The sequence below is a fragment of the Syzygium oleosum genome, unplaced genomic scaffold (genome assembly GCF_021117445.2).
Source record: "Syzygium oleosum isolate NSW1041296 unplaced genomic scaffold, Sole_v2.1 Sole_v2.01, whole genome shotgun sequence".
Classification (NCBI taxonomy): Eukaryota; Viridiplantae; Streptophyta; class Magnoliopsida; order Myrtales; family Myrtaceae; genus Syzygium; species Syzygium oleosum.
Genome location: NW_026607485.1, coordinates 8,379,572 through 8,397,318, shown reverse-complemented (window position 1 = coordinate 8,397,318; position 17,747 = coordinate 8,379,572). Strand labels below are relative to the sequence as shown.

Below are 17,747 nucleotides of genomic sequence, written 5' to 3'. Positions count from 1 at the left end.
TTTACTCTTGGGTTGCAACGAGCATGAGCTGATTTTTAGAACTGCGTAGTAGTATTAGTGGCACAGTTCCAATTTTATATGGACTGTAATTGGTTTGTCGGCTTAGGTCTAGCATATCTTCTCCTTTTGAGCTCCATCCTGAACTACTTTGTGTAGCCAAATAGGCAAATCACCAATCAATCCTTCAGATCGCTTGTTTGGGAAAGGCCAATGCTAGCGTCCCCGGATGACACTAACACCCGAATGCCACAACTGCTGGGGAATGTTCAATTCGACACGTAGTATTCGGTCCATCTGGTACTCGAAAGTTTGGGATTCACGACCTCGTCATTACAACTCCAAGGGCATACAAAAAGTTAGAAAGTCTTACTTACAGAAAATAACATATGCATACATATATATCGGGAAAAGTGTCAGAAAAATCCTAAATCATTTGCATTGATGCCAATTGAGTTATAAATCTTTTTTTGATGTCAATTGAGTCTTAAATCTTTTGTCTTTGTGCCAATTTAGTCCTTCCGGCTACTTTTGGCTAGATTTTACTGACGTGGATGCCGGTCAGCCAGTCATCGGCACTGACGTGAATAACTTTTAATAATATTTTAATATTTTTTTGAATTTTATTTATTTATTTTTCTTTTTATTTTTTTTTTCTTCCTGCCCTCCCTCCTTCCTCCAATCAATCGTCAGTCCGACGACCAGCCAGAGGCCAGAGGCCAGTGAGGTCAACCTCGCCCGCCTCTGGCAAGCCACGCCGGCCCACGAGCGAGGCTCGTCCTCGCCAGCGACGGCGAAGGCAAGCCTCGCCATGGCTGGGTTAGGCTCAAGCTTCGCCGGCGGCTGGGCGAGCCCCGATCTCACCAGATCTGGCGAGGGGTGGAGCCTTGCTAGCAGTTGGGTGAGGCACGACCTCGCTAGCCCAGCACGAGGTCGACTTCGCCGACCTTTGACCTCTGGCCGGTCGCTGGCAACCAGTTGGAGGAAGGAAGAGGGGAGGAAGAAAAAGAAAAGAAAGAAAGAAATAAATAAATATTCAAAAAATATTAAAATATTATTAAAATTTGTCCACGTCAGCGCCAGTGACCGGCTGTCGTTCACGTCAGCAAAATCTAACCAAAATTATCTGGAAGGACTGAGTTGGCATAAAGACAAAATGTTTAGGACTCGATTGGCACCTATGCAAAAAGTTTAAGACTTTTTTGACACTTTTCCCCATATATATCACTTACGAAACTGTCTGAACTTCTAATCTCATGAAAGATAGTCGACCTATTCACCATTGAAGTACCACGATCGATCTTATTCACAGACATGTTGAGAGCAGATCTGATCAAAAGCCGATGGCGGCTCCGGAGGTTGTTGAGGCACCCACGAGCTACATGGGCACAAAGCGCCGTTTAGTAAGGAAACCTGGCCCATCCTGCTAGAAGTTTTGCACATCATTCATTTAGATTCCGTTTATTTCACAAAAAATAAATGATTTTGAACAACATTATCCTAAAAATAATCACTTGTATCTCTTGTAGAAGTGAACAAATTGAAAAAAAATTCATTGTCCACAAAAATGTTTAAACATAAACTATTATCGATAATAAAATTAAATTTCATTCGAGTGATTATTTTTAAAAAAATATTTTCTTAATCATTCATTTCTTAAAAATAAATAAAGCCTTGGGATGGGTGACTCTGGACTGACCAGAGGCCCGGTCCGGGCCCGAAGTTGAAAGGAAGAATGCAATCAAAAGTTCACAAATAATATTATTGCACGTCGAGCCAAAATTTACGATTATTTGTGCCATTACCCCCAGCCAGTAAAGATCGACGGCCGGCACAAGAGAGAAATCAGACCCCAGGACAAAAAAGAAAAGAACAAGAAAGAACAAAGGCCAGAAGAGCTTCTGTCTCGGTGGCAAAAGCTTCTGTCTCTCTCTCTCTTTCTGATTCATTAGCCTCTCTCTCCTCACACTCCTCACAAGAACCAGAAGCGACAATGGCGGCGAAAGGCGCGTGCCTCAACCACGTCTCCCGAGAGTCCTCCGACATCCGGCGCTTAGCCGAGTTCTACAAAGAGGTCTCTCTCTCCCTCTCTTTCTCTCCACCCACCACCGATCGGGTTGCTCATTTCTTCTTCTGGGTCTTGAATGGGTTTCTTGATGGTTGCAGATTCTTGGGTTCGAGGAGGTGGAGAGCCCCAACTTCGAGTTCAAGGTGATATGGCTGAGCTTGCCCTCCACGGGCTTCTTCCTCCACCTCATCGAGCGGCTGCCGGAGGCCCGGCTCCCCGAGGGCCCGTACAGCGCCAGCTCCCCCACCGTCGACCCCAAGTACCTTCCCCGTGGCCACCACGTCTGCTTCACCGTCTCCAATTTCGATTCTTTCGTGCAGACTCTCAAGGTAGAAGAATCTTTTTTTTTTCTTGTTTGGTTGAGAGGATATCGCATTTGTCATGTGGGGATGTTTGATGAAACTGGAGTGATCGGGAGGTCTGGGCATTGTAGCCTGATCACTTCACGGGTGCTAGTACTACCAATAACGTGTAATTGGGTATGCTATTTCGTAGTAAAATGTGAGTTGGGCTTAATGGCTTTTGCATTCGGTGTCGGTTTCCACAGGGCTATACATGTCGTAGGAGATGTTTAATAGTCGGGGGAGATGATTCTTCTGTTCTTTTTATTCCTGATTTTCATGGTTTGCTTGGGAGGGTCAACTTCAATTTATGTCCTACTTCATCTCCCCGAGGTTGACAGGCCGTCCGAGGAAAGCGCGGCGTAGATGAGCAATTCAATTTGCTGACAATGAGAATATCGGGAGTTATGCTCAGATAGGCAGTGTTTTCATATGAAGTTTCATTAGATTCATATGTTTGATGAATAAAGTGCTTGCAATGCAATTTAGGAGGGCATCTTGACCATAAAATTTTTGACCGCATAAGCTTTGCTGTTTGCGTGTGGAATTCTTCCTGGATGGTTGTTGTGCTGCTCAATTTGTTTTCAAATCAATTCAACTGCGAAAATAATAGGGGAGTTTGAATTTTTTGATAGTTTGGTACAATCATCTTGGCAACATTACCGAGCGAATGTTGGTGATGTTCATGTTCGAGTTCAGTAGGTTCTTTAACGCACTCTTTTCATCGAAATTCATTTAGCGATCAATGGTTGTGCAGGAAAAAGGGATCGAAACTTTTCAGAGGGCTTTGCCAAATGGCAAGGTTAAGCAGATCTTCTTCTTTGATCCAGATGGTAAGCTCTTCTAGCTGTATTGTCCCACAGTGCCACTCAATTGACATCTCAGCTTCCTTCGCCAAACTGTTTTCTAATGGATGATAGAATCTTGTTAGTTTTGCGTTCCTGTTCTAGGAAAGAATTTCAATATATCTTCCCATGTGCAGGTAACGGCGTGGAGGTTGCGAGCAGGGTGGATCCTTGATTGGTGGTTGTTTGTCGACGCAGAGGAGGTCGAGATGTGGTGGTCAAGTATGTAAGAAACTATTACAAGACTTGTGAAATAGAATAAGTAGTACCCATGACCGATGATCATCCTGTGAACACAATTCTTACTTTCGTGATCCTGATTCGCAACACGATCTGAACCTTGATATTGGTATTGCTCTTTGATCACTTGTGGTTGTGCATCATCATGCTATTTCAGTGGGTCCAAAACGAAACCCATTCAATCCAATGAACAAGCATGACCCCCTTCTGGTGTGGATGTCATGTTTGCCAAAACATCAAGTGGGCTATAGCAGGCTTTGAGAATTGCTAGGTTCTTATATGGTTAAACTCTGTTTGGAAAGTTATGAAAAGTAAGAGGCACCTGGGATTTGAGGGGGTAGGGATGACTATATTTTCAGGAAGTGATTGGTCTGCCCGGAAAGAAAAGGGGTTAAACTCCAGTACTTCCACTTTCATTCATCGATTCACTTCTTCAGTTGAGATAGAAGCATCTCTATGTCTCAACAAGCTAGGAATTTGACTAAAGATCCATATTGAAATCTTGGAAGGGGTGATCAAGATCAAGAAGTAATTGAAATTTATACTTTAAGAATTTATTTGATTGATAAAACAAACGTAATTTCTTGATCACATATGATTTATAAAATATAGAAAAGGTGGGGAGAGAAAATTTGAGGAGAAAACTTTAAATTATCTCCCCTCTCTCTCCCCCTTTCAGAACAAAATAGCTTGTTTTTCATCCCAATTTTTGTCCCCTCCCCTTTCTGTAGCTGTCCAAAACATTTTTATAAGTGATGAAAATATTTTTCGCAAAACAAATAGAACCTTAGTATCAGCGATACCCATGCATCACAAGTCGGCTTTTCGAAAAGTGAGATGGGACGACCTTGGATGAAATATGATGGGATCGCAAATACCCAACTCCTCACGATAGCAAAGTTCAGTCGAATTTAGACTCCCAGTTTCATTCGATATTTGAGTGGAATTGACACTTACAATAGACAGATTTATACAGTCCCGTTGCAAAATGGTGCACCTTGATGCCTGAGTTATCGTTTGCATTCAACACCAACTTCTCCAATTTGTCCTGAAGTAAAATGTGAAAAAAGGAAAAGCCATATGGCTCTCCCGGAACATGCCACGTCCTCTAAAGTTCCACGTGTCAACACGTGTGGGCCGGCAAGCGACGTCAACAAGTCTCAAGCTGCCACGTCTGCCGAGGGCAGCCACGTATCGACCATTTCCTAGGGTCTCCGAACAATGGCCATGTCACCGAGCTCTCTAACCTTCATAAATGGCAAAACCTCGCACGTTCGTCCGTCGTTGAACACGCGTCACGGAGTTAGCAAGCACACGAACAAAGGAAATGAGCCAGGACCAGCCACAGAGGCCGGAGCAAGGCCAAGCCGGCCGTGAGCCCATCAAGTATGGCGACGTCTTCGACGTCTCCGGCGACCTCGCGCCGCAGGACGCAGCAATGATGCAGACAGCAGAGGCTGTGGTCTTCGGCCAGACCCAGAAGGGCGGCCCTGCTGCTGTCATGCTGCCTGCTGCCACCAGGAACAAGCGGGCCGCTCTGGTTGGCCGCTGCGACGTGATGGACATCGCCGTGGTCCAAGGTGTCACCGTCACCGAGACCGATATCCCCGGTCAGCGAATAATCACTGAATCAGTGGCAGGACAGGTTTCCTTTTTCCTATCTACTTCTGTATGGTGAAACAGATGGTTTCTAGGAAGGTACTACTACTCGTTCATTGAATTAGTTTATTAGGTAAGGGGGCAATTATGCCTAAGCACATTGTGTATCGTATATAAGATCGACGCGACGACGACAAGACGTTATAAAGCAATTTTATGAATCCGATTTTATATGCTATTGCATATTCAATTGCTAAAAACTTGCTATTCATTTGAACTTGAAGATGTCGTACTAGCGAGCACTGATGTCCATTTGTTCGTAGTTTTATTATGTGTGGCAACATTTCGCTAGTTGACTTTGATCACAACTCCCCGAAAGAACCACTTTGCCTACCGTAAAAGTGATGGAACCAACGATGCACCAGGATCATACATGAGTTGGTGCAAACTTGAACTCTTAATCAATTCTCACAGTTTCTGTCGTGATCAGGTTGTCGGACAATATGCTGAACCCACGCCAGTGCAACACGCAGCGCCTGCTGCTGCGGTGGAGCGGAGTGCAATCACCATCGGTGAAGCGCTCGAAGCGGCTACCCAGACGGTGGGAGACAAGCCGGTGGATCAGAGCGACGCGGCCGCGATTCAAGCAGCGGAGGTTAGGGCGACCGGCAGCAACGTCGTAAGTCCCGGGGGGACTAGCCGCGCTTCTGCTCAATCCGCGGTGGCTCACAACGGGGGGTGGACAGGGACGAGGACAAGATCAAATTGGGTGACGTCTTGACGGTATGTTATAGAGCTTTAGAAGAAAGAAATTGACGCGAGATAATTAGGCATGCGAGTGTTTAAATTAAGAGCAATTAAAGTGTAGGTACTTTACATTGTCGCCTTTACATTTGTTATTCACCGTGATTGGTGTTGAATTAGTCAAAGTATTTGTTTGTTTTTAAATAAAGCCTAGTTGGTTGTCCTAGTTTATAGGAATATGTTGCAGCATGTTTGTTGCTGCACATACGTTCGGGATAGTGGGTAGATAGTTCAGCATAGTGGGTCAATTGTTGTGGCTATTTTTATGGGTTTTTCTGTTGGTGTATTGTTGACACCTAAATTTCGGCGCATCATTTAGTGGTTAATTGCATAGAAAATTAGGGATTAAATTTTAATCCTTGAACAAAAATATTACAAATCGCATAGCATAAAGTTTAGGTTCATATAGATTAACTGCATTTCGTATCGGATCGGCGGTGGTAAGCGAGCTTAAAATTCATCACGTAAATCGAGCTCGGGCACCGAACGAGACTCGGCTCACTCGGAAAGCATGGGCCGAAAATCACACACAAAAGAGCTTGGTTGTCTTAATTTGAGCTTAAATTAGCCCATTATGCTTAATTAAAGAAAAGCCCAAATTAATTTAGCCCACTTAGAATTAAATTAAAGCCTAAACCTAAGCCCATTAGGACTAGAAAGCCCGGCTAATTGACCTAGGTTTACACTATAAATATATGTTTATGTCTCATAATCTGGGGGGCTCTCATAATTTTTCAAATCGGATTTTTAGAGAGACATACGAGAGAATTTTGAGAAGAGTGAGAGAGAGAGAGAAGGAGACCGCCCGCCGCGTAGCACTGCACGCCTGCCGCGCCACCGCCTGCCGCACTACGCCGGAGCTGCTTCGCCCCTTAGCCACTGCACGCCTGCCGCGCCACCGCCCGCTTGCGAAGCCTCCGTCCTCTCCCGCCGCGCGCTGCTGCCCCCGCAGTGTGCCACCGCCGCGCCTGCCGCCTCGCTACAGCTGCCGTCTCCCGCCGTGTGCCACTGCCGCGCACGCGCCGCACGCTGCCCGCGCCTCCCGCTGCGGCTGTCGTCTCCCGCCGTGTGCCACCGCCGCGCACGCCGCCGCTCCGCTGCCTGCCTCGCACACCACCGCCGCGCCGGTGCCACCGTCGCCTGGACGTCCCTGCTCCGCCCGCCTGTGTCGCCGCTGCTCGCTGCACAACCACCGGAGAGCTGCCCTGCACCGCCGCTCGCCCGTAGCCGCCTCGCACCGCCGTTAGCCCACCGCTCGTGCTGGCTGCATGCTCGTTGCACGCCGACGGAGAGTCTCCCGTCCTCGCCCTCGTTGGCCGCCGCCCGAGACGCCCGCCGCGCCGCCGTTCCCGTCGTGTCAACGTCGCTAGCCGCCACTGTTCCCGACGTCACGCTGCCGCTCCCGACGCACCGCCAATCCGCAATCCCGATCCGCTACAAATTCGAATTAGGAAAGAAATCTGCAAATCAGGTAATTATCATATCCCGATTTGATTCGAATATTTGGTTGCCTAATTTGTGCTTATTGATATCTAATTTTGCATATTTGGATAATAAGCATTATTTCAATTAGGATTTTATTTCCTTTTTTGAAATCTTGGATATCTATTACTTTTCAAATTTGGGTAGAATTTAGAATTTTCAAAATCTTTTGAATATATCCAAGATATTTAAGATATCTAATTTTTTTCAAGATGTGATCGATTAGGAAAATTTCCTAATCCGCAACCGCACACGTGGAAATAAATCTATCTATCAGGCTTTAGATAGAGTTATTTCCATAGCGGGTATTTCGAATTTTAGGATCGATCTGTCAGGCTTCATATCGAAACTTAATTCGAAAGATTTAGCGGTTATATTTTTTACTTGATTTTAGCTTCGAATTTTGATAAAAAAATGCCAAAAAGATTACTCTAGAATAGGTTAATTTCTTTAGTTTAAAATTGCATGTTTAGATAATTGGCATTTTTAATTCCGAATTTCATTAAAGAAAAAAATACAAAAAATAATATGCCCGTCATTAGAAATATGTCACGTCGTCGCATGACATATAGTTTGTATGTTAGGTTGCATTAATCGCATGTCAATTTTTTGCACGCCATTACATATAGGTTAGCTTTCCTTTAAATAAATAAAAAAAATCAAAAAAAGAAAATTTCTGCACCTTTGAACTCTAAGTCAGGATTTATCAAAATTGTCAAATTAAGTATTTTTCTTGAAATTGGTACCGAAAGGGCGTTAGGGAATCTAGCGTAACCAAGTCCCCGAATCCATAATTTCTGGTTCGCAGAAATAAAATAGTACTCCCGCTATTTTATTTAGGTTTCTAATCAACCTACCTTAAATGATTAGTGGCGACTCCCATTGAAAATATTTGCATGCTTATAATTGGACCTAAGTTGCGAATTGAAAGAGTTTGGGAGAACTCGAGCTAGGTTAGTTAATTTAATTGATCTAGTAATCCATTAGCCTAAAATCGGAAAACCCGATTTTTTTAGGTCGCGACATGTATGGCCTATCTAAAAGGCTAAGTTGTTATTCAATTATGATGTATGAATGCAGTAAGCATTTTTTCACGGGTGTACACTCTCTTCTCTCTGACTCTCTTTTCTGTGTTTTTTCTTTGTGCTTGCAAAGCACAGCCAGCTTCTGCACTTTTTCCGTAACAATTGGAGCATCTCTCTTCTCCATCACGCAAGCAACGTCGATCACAGGGTTGCAACATTTGAGGATTTGATCCTACATATTGTTCTTGTTATGCGACGCGCACTGAACTTAATAGTAATTCGCATTTGGAATAATCCATGTTACAAACGAATTTTTGTGTTTGCCCTCGTAGGGCGCGACGGAAAAGTTGCCGGCTAACAAGGTGGCGACGAGGCAAGATGCCGAAGGGGTGGCGAGCGCGGAGCTGAGGAACAACCCCGACCTCGCGACCCAGCCAGGTGGTGTGGCGGCCTCGGTCGCCGCCGCCGCTCGACTCAACAAAGCTGTCAACCCTTAGAGACAAAAAGAGTTTGGAGAGGAGGAAGCTTTGCGACTTTGATGAGATGGGTTTTCTGGGTTTCGTTTTCTCTTGGGCGTTTCTGCTTCTTCCTTTGGGAAGTGAAACAGCTCGATGTAAAGTGTCGAATGTCAACATCCGTCCGTTGCTGGGATGGTGTTCTTTGAACTTTTTACTTCCTCTGTTGTCTTGTTTCAATTATATTGTCTTTGGTATCAATCTGCGAGTATTCCTTCATACTTGTTCTAAATTTTGAGATTGCACGGTAGCCTTAAAGAAATGGTTAATACCACGAAAAATCTCAAACTGGTACATTTATGATAAATTTGCTCTAAATTAATTTTTTGACCACAAAAAATCCAAAATTTGTACACCTTTGATAATTTTTTCCTTCGTTAGTTTCAATTAAATTTTACCGTCAAATTTCTGAGTTGGATGATACGTGACAGTTGACTGGTATACCGGTTTTGGATTTTACCCTCCGTTTGTCGTGGGTGTACTAGTTTGTGATTTTTCGTGGCATTAATTCAATTTAATAGAGGGTAAATTTGTCACAAATGTAACAATTTGGGGTTTTTAGTGGTCAAAAAATTAATTTGGGATAAATTTGTCACATGCGTACCAGTTTGGAGTTTTTCGTGGTGAAAAAATTAATTTGGAGTAAATTTGTCATATACGTACCAGTTTGAGGTTTTTCGTGATATTAATCCTTAAAGAAATTTAGCTTGTTGTCCTAAGGAGAGGGATTCATTAAGAGAGAGGCATGGTTATCAAATTTCCACTTGTTTTGCTTAGAAACTCCTTACCACTTTTTTTTAGAGATTATCAACCTAAATCGACTTAACTCATTAACTTTTCTCTCGTGAAGTAACCAGTTAGTATAGGGTTACCAACCTTCATTCGGATTACTTATCGACACTTTTTTAGGTCTGCGTTTTAATTTGCCAACTTTTTTTTTGCATTTACAAATTTTTTATTTTCATTACTTAGCAGCATGTTAAATCTATGAACTATTTTTAGGAGATTACAAATCCAATGCGACTTACCAACTTTTCTTTTATTAAGTTATTTACTAGTTTTTTGGTTACCAACTCTCATTTGAGTTGCTAACTAAATGATCACTCTAATTGAGACTGGTGAGTTCTAAAAAGAATCGATAAATTTAAAAAGGCAAGTAAGCAAGAAAACGGTAGTGACTCAATAGGAATTTAGCAAATTTAAGGAAAGACAAATAAATGTTGGTAAGCAATTGAAATCTAATTGGTGACTCAAAAATAGTTAGTAATTTAAATATTGTTGATATTATATAATAATTGTTAAATTAAATCATTGGCAAGAAAAGTCGATATTTGTCAATTTAATGCGTGGGCGAAAAAGAAGACAATGAAAGTTAGTAAAAGATACGAAAAGTCGATATTTGTAAACTGGGGTGACTTCCCTAAAAAATCCTCAATTTTAGGTCAAGTATCAAATCTGCCATGATCTTTTTTTTTGTCTCGGAAAAAACCCTAAACTTTAGGTCCAGTCCCAAATTTGCCTCGAACATTTTTTTTTCTTAGAAAAAACCCCAAACTTTAAGTTCAGTCCTAAATCTGCCTTGAATTTTGTTTTGTGTAAAAAGAAGAAGCAAATTTCAATTTATTTTCAAAAATATACTCAGGTGATCCAATTCCAACTTGACGTGGCACGTCCATGTCGATAACAAATCCACATTAGCAAAGTAATGGGACGATAGGTAGAGACCGACGTTGCATTTCCACTTCGATAACAAATCCAACCCAATAAAAATTGTTGAAATTCTCCAAAATAAAACCGTTCTAGGATATGAAAGTTAGGGGAAAATTCCAATTAAGGACCCCAAGTGGGGTCTTTTTCTAAAAAAAAGACCCCAAGTGGACATAGTGTCAAATAAGGGCCCGAAGTGCCCAATCAGTCTCAAATAAGGACCCGAAGTGCCCAATTAGTCTCAAGTAAGGGCCTGGGTTCGCCGGCCGGTCAAATGCTCGCCAGCCGGCGAGCACGGTTACTGTTCCAGCCATCGGAAAAGGGCAGTTTCGTCTTTTTCTATTTTTTTTCCTTTTCCTTTTCCTTTTTCTGTTTTTTTTTCTTCTCTTCCCTCCGCCGGCCATAGCCGGGACCGGCGGAGGCCGCCCTTGCCGGCGTCAGGTGAGGGTGGCCCTCGCCTGGGCTGGGCAGGTGAGGGTCGCCCTCGCCCGCCCAGCCCAGTCGAGGGCCGCCCTCGCCGGCGTCGGCTGAGGGCGAAGGTTGCCCTCGCCGGATCTGGCAAGGGTCGACCTCACTCGCCCGACGTCGATGAGGGTTGCCCTCGCCCAACGCCGACAAGGGCGGCCCTCAACTGGGCTGGGTGGGCGAGGGCGACCCTCGCCCGCCTAGCCCAGGCGAGGGCCGCCCTCACCCGATGTCAGCGAGGGCGGCCTCCGCTTGAGGCCGGCGACCTCCGCCGGCCCCCGCTATGGCCGGCGGAGGAAGAGAAGAAAAAAAACAGAAAAGGAAAAGGAAAAGGAAAAAAAACACATAAAAAGGAAAAAAAGAAAAAGACAAAACTACCCTTTTTCGGTCGCCGGAACAGTAACCGTGCTCGCCGGCCTGCGAGCATTTGACCGGCCCGCGAACCCAGGCCCTTACTTGAGACTAATTGGGCACTTCAGGTTCTTATTTAAGACTGATTGGGCACTTCAGGCCCTTATTTGACACTATATCCACTTAGGGTCATTAATTGGAATTTTCCCGAAAGTTAGGGACGATAACAAATCCACCCCAAAAAACTTTCTTTAATTTAAAAAGAACTCAATTTTTAGATTCAGTCCAAATTTGCCCTGAACTTTTCTTTGTCTAAAAAAAAAAGCCCAATTACTTTATTGATGTGGATTTGTTATCGACATAGAAGTGCCACGTCAAGTTAAAACTGGATCACGGGGGTATATTTTTTAAAATAAATTGAATTTTGGTGATTTTTTTTTACGCAAAATAAAATTTGGGGCAGATTTGAGATTAGACTTAAAGTTGGGTTTTTTCTAAGACAAAAAAAAGTTTGGGGCAAATTTGGGACTGGACTTAAAGTTTAGGATTTTTTTTTAGACAAAAAACATTCGATACAGATTTGGGAGTTGACCTAAAGTTTGGGGTTTTTTTTAGGAAATTAGGCCTTGTAAACTGTCATAAAGAATTAATAATTTCATAAAAGTGTCAGTAAATTACCAAAGAAGTTACAAGTAAATTTGGCGAAACAGTTTTTTTTTATACTCCCGAACTCTTTTAAAAATATATGAACAAGGAAAAAAAACTCCTTTTTTTCGAAAATGAAACAGTCAAGGCTCCAATCACGATACAATTTTCGACTCTGTTTTGCTCAAGCAAGGCTGTTGAGATCTTCGATTTGAGTTGGTCCTCCGATGAATTACTGCAGAAGATGTTTTCGTAACCAGACATTTAGCTGCGCTGCAACCGTGTACTGCGTGCAGTAATTCCGAATGTTCATGTCGCAGCTCTCAATTATCTCCTCGGCGTCGAGATGCATTACCGTATAGAGTTCTGTCGCAAGTGACGGAAGCGTACCATCTCCACTGCGCCGGCGCACGTGAAGCAAAATCTTGGTACGAGAAAAAATTATTCGCACAGTGCACAGTTCTGTCTTTCATGAATGTGGTCATGTGTCACATGAAAATGACCTGTGCGAAGGGGCTCTTCTTCTTCCAGGAGTCTGTTTGGCGTGCGAAATATGATTCTACTCCCTTTTGTGGTTATGGAGATAATGAATTGCTTCAAGTGTTCAGATTACTCTTATCTATTCAAAATTTATCAAAACTGAAGGACGCATTCGAGATAAACATCGGCGGAGGAGAGCAACAACCGCGAAGCATCATCTGAAGTGTTTTTCCTCTTTATAATCAGAAGTGTGAGAAGTGTCAGTCAACTTCGGCCAACCCTCAACCGTTATCATACGAGTTTCGCGCCGCCAATGAAACGTCCGGTTGGATTCGATCATAAATGTTCGTTTGAGTGAGCCCTCGCTGCCGCCACATTTGTTTGTGGGAGTACGGCTGGGGTAAATCCTACGCCGTTGCACGACCGAACCTACATCATAGACAATAAGCCTAGACTTCCTGAGATCGATGAGCATTTAGGAGGTTTCGAACCTGTGAGGCTATGACCAAAGCATTCTCAACTTGCCTCTTGGAAATTGACTCTTTGTTTCTTCTGCTAAGGTTGGATGGGAGATGGTGGGAGTGAGCATAGAGGAGACCATTCGTACAAATGATGACAGGCTATGCGTGCGTGAAATGACCTTTGTTAAAATCATCTAACCTATAACACTTTCATTAAGATTTGAACATGATGTGACTGCTTCTCTGAGCCACATTCAATGCCAATCGTCGGTTCATCACTCCACAAGCTCTTTGGATTTGAATAACTTTTACCAGCATCGGCTGACTTACATTAGTTTTCTCTGGAGGACCATTTTTTTTTCACTCATTTGATTTATTACCCTAATCATCTAATCCAGTGCAATCCGCTAGGTTTATCATGATAATCACGGTTCAGAAGGATCTGAAACTCGAATCATGCAACGATTTTTATTTCCTCTTTTACCAGAGCTGCATCGACCATTGTTTTTCCCGAAATATTATGTGCTTTTGAGGAAAGAAAAGATTATAACAGTAGATTTTGATAATCGGTCAAATTTTCGAACCATAACTACTCAATTAATTATGATGTATCGACAGGCGTTCTTGGCTCATATAGGGCTTTTTGAAAGTGCGAACAAATGATGGCCACTACGATGTGACCTGAAGGGGAGTGCAAGGACATATGCTGACTCGGGCTTCTCTCTCTTTGAAAGGCAATAATTCAGTGGGAAGCATAAGCTTCTAAACTGTAGGAACCTCGGTACTACTTCCCCTTGCCTTGCTGTGCGCCTATCTTTGACTCTCAGTCTGATTTTCGCTTAGAGATCTCGTGGCTCGCTCGTGCTCTTTTGCGACCTGTGTCGTCAGGGAAAGTATCTGGATCGTAAGATTCACAAGCAAGAAGAGACTAGCCATTAGGATGTGTTAGCTGTGTCAGAGTGCAAAGCATAATCCTTCATTGGATAGTTAGACTTAAGTAGAGCGGTTTGGCTACGTTTAAATGGTCCGATGATTGAATTCTACAAGCAAAATCATGCGCAACTAAGCTCGTAATTCAGGCTCTCTCCTGCGATCACGAATAGCGTGGTATCGGACTCCAATGTTAATTTTTCAACAGGGGGTTAACTTTGATCAAAGGGGAAGGTGACCCATGTGGCATGATCTTCCGTTATACTGTATTTTGATTGTGATTCTTAAAACAAACTCGTCCGACTCAAGAATCTTGACAAATGATAAGCAATCATGGACATTAAACCTAAATTTAGTGCATTGATGATATACAGTGGCTTCCTTATAAACGATAAATAACCTGACCCGGAGTTACCATTAGCTTTTGTGGTATGCACCATGTACACATAAATTGTTCCGTTTTGGGTCCATTTGAGGAGTCATATTCATGAGTGATTGATTGATGTGCCCGTGTAAAGAAATTGTGGCCTCTTTTGGGCACGTGAAGTGATGGGGCATTCTAGTGTGTGTGCTCTTGTTGTTTACTGCATTTTAGCATCCACCCCGCCCAAAAGTAAAAGCCTCTTCGGGAAGAAGGTACACATCGCCTTGGTTTGATGATTCTGAAACCCTAGCTTTTCAGTCGAGTGACAAAAGGGGGAGCATCTTATTGATCCCCCACCGATTCATGTTGGAGCAGAACCTCTTTAGGAGATCAGAATCGATCCAGAGTCAAACTGAGTTCACGACATTGAAATATCTCGGACGATCATTGACAATTTATATGTTCAAGATCCCCCCTCTTGTCTCCGGCGTTGTGCGGGAGTGGGAGGACGGGGTGACTTGCATGTATCGAGAGATCTTGCTAGCTCTCGATCTTGTGCAAATGTAGGTTTCATCTAGGGAAAAGAAATCGGATTCTTGAGAGGAATTTCAATTGCATAATCGAGTTCTTCGCAGCGCACGATTGTAAATGGGTCTTGAGAAATCAACACGATGTTGATATAGAATTGTTCTTGCCGATATGTCCTCCCAGGATAAGTTCCGAAAATCTATTTCTTCTTGTTCGATTATTTCACCAATGATTGATGCATAAAATAGGATTAATTAACAAATTGCCACCAATAACGTGTTTCTCAAAATAAAAATAAAAAAAATACTAAGAGACCCATAGGCTTCTTCTCAATACATTTCTTTTTCCTATATTTAACTTCTTTTGGAGTTGACCATAGCAAGGTTAGTGCATGCATTTATTCCTGGTGGTTTGCTTCGCCAATTTTTTTTTTTTTACTCTTATGCCTATCAAATTACTCTGAAAAAAATAGTAAGAAAAATAACGGGCGGCTACCTAGCTACGAAACTACTGAATCAATAATCGAAGGGAGTCAAATTCTATAACAATTAGTGAATAAAATAAACAAAATAAAATAAGATGAAATAGCAAAAAGTATCCCTCTTGACCTTATAACCAGGATCGTGGTCCGCCGGGTGCAAAAAAAGTGAGATTTAAAGAGGGCCATTCGATGCTTCTTCTGCTTGGTCACTATGTGTTGTCACCATTCGCTTGCTCTCTTTTCATTTGTCTTGATATCGATTTTCATATCGACATTAGGTAGATTTCTCACTACTCCTTTCCTTAATATAATCACCTCAATCCGTAGTTGCTGGTCGGCTCAGGACGGAATTTGACATTATGGGTCACGACATTTTATCAATCTTTCTTCAATTTTGACTTAGTTTTTTTGATAACTCAAAAAAGTTTGCCTAGCATTTATGCGGGTCTATGCGATTAGCTCAAGATATGCTTTAGGGTTCAAGTGTTGTTGTCGAATCTTTGTACTCAAATTGGCTAGAGGAAGTTGGGAATTTGCAAAATTAAGGGAGTTGAAGCTTCGTAGTCACCGCATAATGCTTTCTTAGTGGCTGCCCCCTTATGACATGCTATGACAAAAGAACAAGCACAGTGCCACACACACACACACACACATTATTTTTTTTTCTAATCATAGATTGTACAAGACAACATTGGAGTCCAAAAAAATAATCGAGACCCATAAAAATATTACCTTAAAAGGGAGCATTGCCCAATGTCCCTACCCTCCCTTGCATAAAAGAAACACCCCCCATTCACAAGCTCTCTTCCCAAACCCAAACCATACACTTTCCTTCTCCTCCACACATAACATACCAAACACAAACACACACATTTACTTTCACTCCCTGCTAGCCCTTCTTTCCTCCTCATCAGTGCTCCAAATACACAACGCTCACACAACACGTACGCGGAGTAAATGAGCCCATCCAGTCCATTGTCCTTCCCTTCCTTCATTCCTTAGTAACCCCCATTAATACCCTGCAGAAACCCTTTGAGCCTCTCTTCCTCTCTCTCTCTCTCTGAAGTGAGAAAAATGTCCTACATCTTGTGGAAGAACATCCACCGTTGCTTCCCTGGGTTCAAGTGCCTCCCTCCTCTTCCTTCACCACCATTACCCTCGAAGCATCAAGAGCATGATGACCATCACAACCACGACTCGTCATCCTCGTCGCCCGTTTCCACTAGCACCGCCACGCCAACTTCGGTCCTGGCCAAGAACTTCAACTCCATCTACGACCTCACCTCGGATCAGTCTACCACCTCCCACTCCAACTCCAAGTCCTTCACGCCCTCCACCGTCACCGACGACCTCCTCTCGTCCTCGGACGACTCCGACGCCGCCCACTCGCCGCCCGACTTCGCCGCCGTCTACGCCTCGCAGCGCTTCTTCTTCTCCTCCCCCGGCTGCTCCAACTCGATCATCGAGTCCGCCGCGGCCGCCGCGACTGCCGCCGCTTCCGAGGCCGAGGCCAAGGCCGAAACCCTAGCAGGGGCCGGCGGGGTCGCGGTGCACAAGTACTCACCCGACCCGTATTTGGACTTTAGGAGATCAATGCAAGAGATGGTTGAGGCGAGGGATTTGAAGGATGTGAGGGGTGATTGGGAATACTTGCATGAGTTGCTCTTGTGTTACCTCAGGCTCAACCCTAAGCACACCCACAAGTTCATCATTAATGCTTTCACCGACCTCATCATCGGCTTGATGGCCCGGCCGGAGGCCGATAAGAGCTCAAAAGCAGGGCGGCGGCGTAGGCAGCGCGGTGGTTCGATGGGGTAAACAACACTTACAATGCCGACATTATTAAGGAAAACAAAGAAATTGAGAAAAGGGTAAACTTTGGGTAGTTCTGTTTTTTGGATGGTTTCTTTCATGGATTGATCTTGTCTGTTGTGTAAAGCGATGCCCCATCCATGAAGACAAAAGAGCAAATTACTTGGAATTTAGCAGTCCAAGGAAGCGTGGGATGTTAATGTCTCGATGCATGTTTTATTATCTCTCCAATTTTCCTATGTTATCTGCCCTATGTTTATATGTAAAATCTTAAATGTGTTGGAAAGACAAAACTGTAATATCTCTCATTGTGTCCGGCCAAAAGACAAAATCATCGTGTTGTTATTCTTATGGGCTAATTGCAATCTTCTTGTTATTTTAATTTTTTTCCTGGGTCTTAGGAATAGTACGTTGGTTTGTCGTTTTATGATGTTTTTGTATGTGGTTCTGGACTTCTCAGCAACTTATCAAGTGACCATACATAATAAACATGTTGGGGAAGTCTTGTGCGAACAATCACGACACTTCACGCATACCATTACTTGGGGTTTTTTTTGGTGTAGTGGGACATTGGAATCCTTACTTGAAAACGGGAACATTATCGTTC

The 17,747-nt window shown here is 43.4% G+C and overlaps 3 protein-coding genes across 3 annotated transcripts; all 3 read left to right on the top strand.

The window, feature by feature from the left end:
- Nucleotides 1-1,852: 1,852 nt before the first annotated feature.
- Nucleotides 1,853-3,617, top strand: LOC115677735 (glyoxylase I 4). Its single transcript, XM_030600953.2, has 4 exons — nucleotides 1,853-2,071; nucleotides 2,164-2,394; nucleotides 3,164-3,239; nucleotides 3,389-3,617. Exons 1-4 carry the CDS (start codon nucleotides 1,991-1,993, stop codon nucleotides 3,424-3,426), a joined length of 426 nt encoding a protein of 141 aa, XP_030456813.1. The 5' UTR covers nucleotides 1,853-1,990; the 3' UTR covers nucleotides 3,427-3,617.
- Nucleotides 3,618-4,563: 946 nt separating this feature from the next.
- Nucleotides 4,564-9,072, top strand: LOC115677726 (late embryogenesis abundant protein D-34). The gene is given in 4 exon segments (XM_030600944.2): nucleotides 4,564-5,136; nucleotides 5,581-5,824; nucleotides 5,827-5,873; nucleotides 8,734-9,072. Coding segments are annotated over 4 exon segments (774 nt in total). The 5' UTR covers nucleotides 4,564-4,818; the 3' UTR covers nucleotides 8,899-9,072.
- A 7,022-nt stretch (nucleotides 9,073-16,094) lies between these two features.
- On the top strand, nucleotides 16,095-17,491 carry LOC115677715 (transcription repressor OFP12-like). Its single transcript, XM_030600930.2, has one exon. The coding sequence runs from the start codon at nucleotides 16,403-16,405 to the stop codon at nucleotides 17,144-17,146; it is 744 nt and encodes a 247-aa protein (XP_030456790.1). The 5' UTR covers nucleotides 16,095-16,402; the 3' UTR covers nucleotides 17,147-17,491.
- The last annotated feature ends 256 nt before the right edge of the window (nucleotides 17,492-17,747 follow it).

What these genes read in the sequence shown, in the direction of transcription:
- LOC115677735 (XM_030600953.2), top strand. Translation starts at nt 1,991, where the DNA reads ATGGCGGCGAAAGGCGCGTGCCTCAACCACGTCTCCCGAGAGTCCTCC. An exon ending in TAGCCGAGTTCTACAAAGAG is followed by an intron (nt 2,072 to 2,163) that starts GTCTCTCTCTCC and finishes TGATGGTTGCAG; the next exon opens with ATTCTTGGGTTCGAGGAGGT. An exon ending in CTTTCGTGCAGACTCTCAAG is followed by an intron (nt 2,395 to 3,163) that starts GTAGAAGAATCT and finishes ATGGTTGTGCAG; the next exon opens with GAAAAAGGGATCGAAACTTT.
- LOC115677715 (XM_030600930.2), top strand. Translation starts at nt 16,403, where the DNA reads ATGTCCTACATCTTGTGGAAGAACATCCACCGTTGCTTCCCTGGGTTC.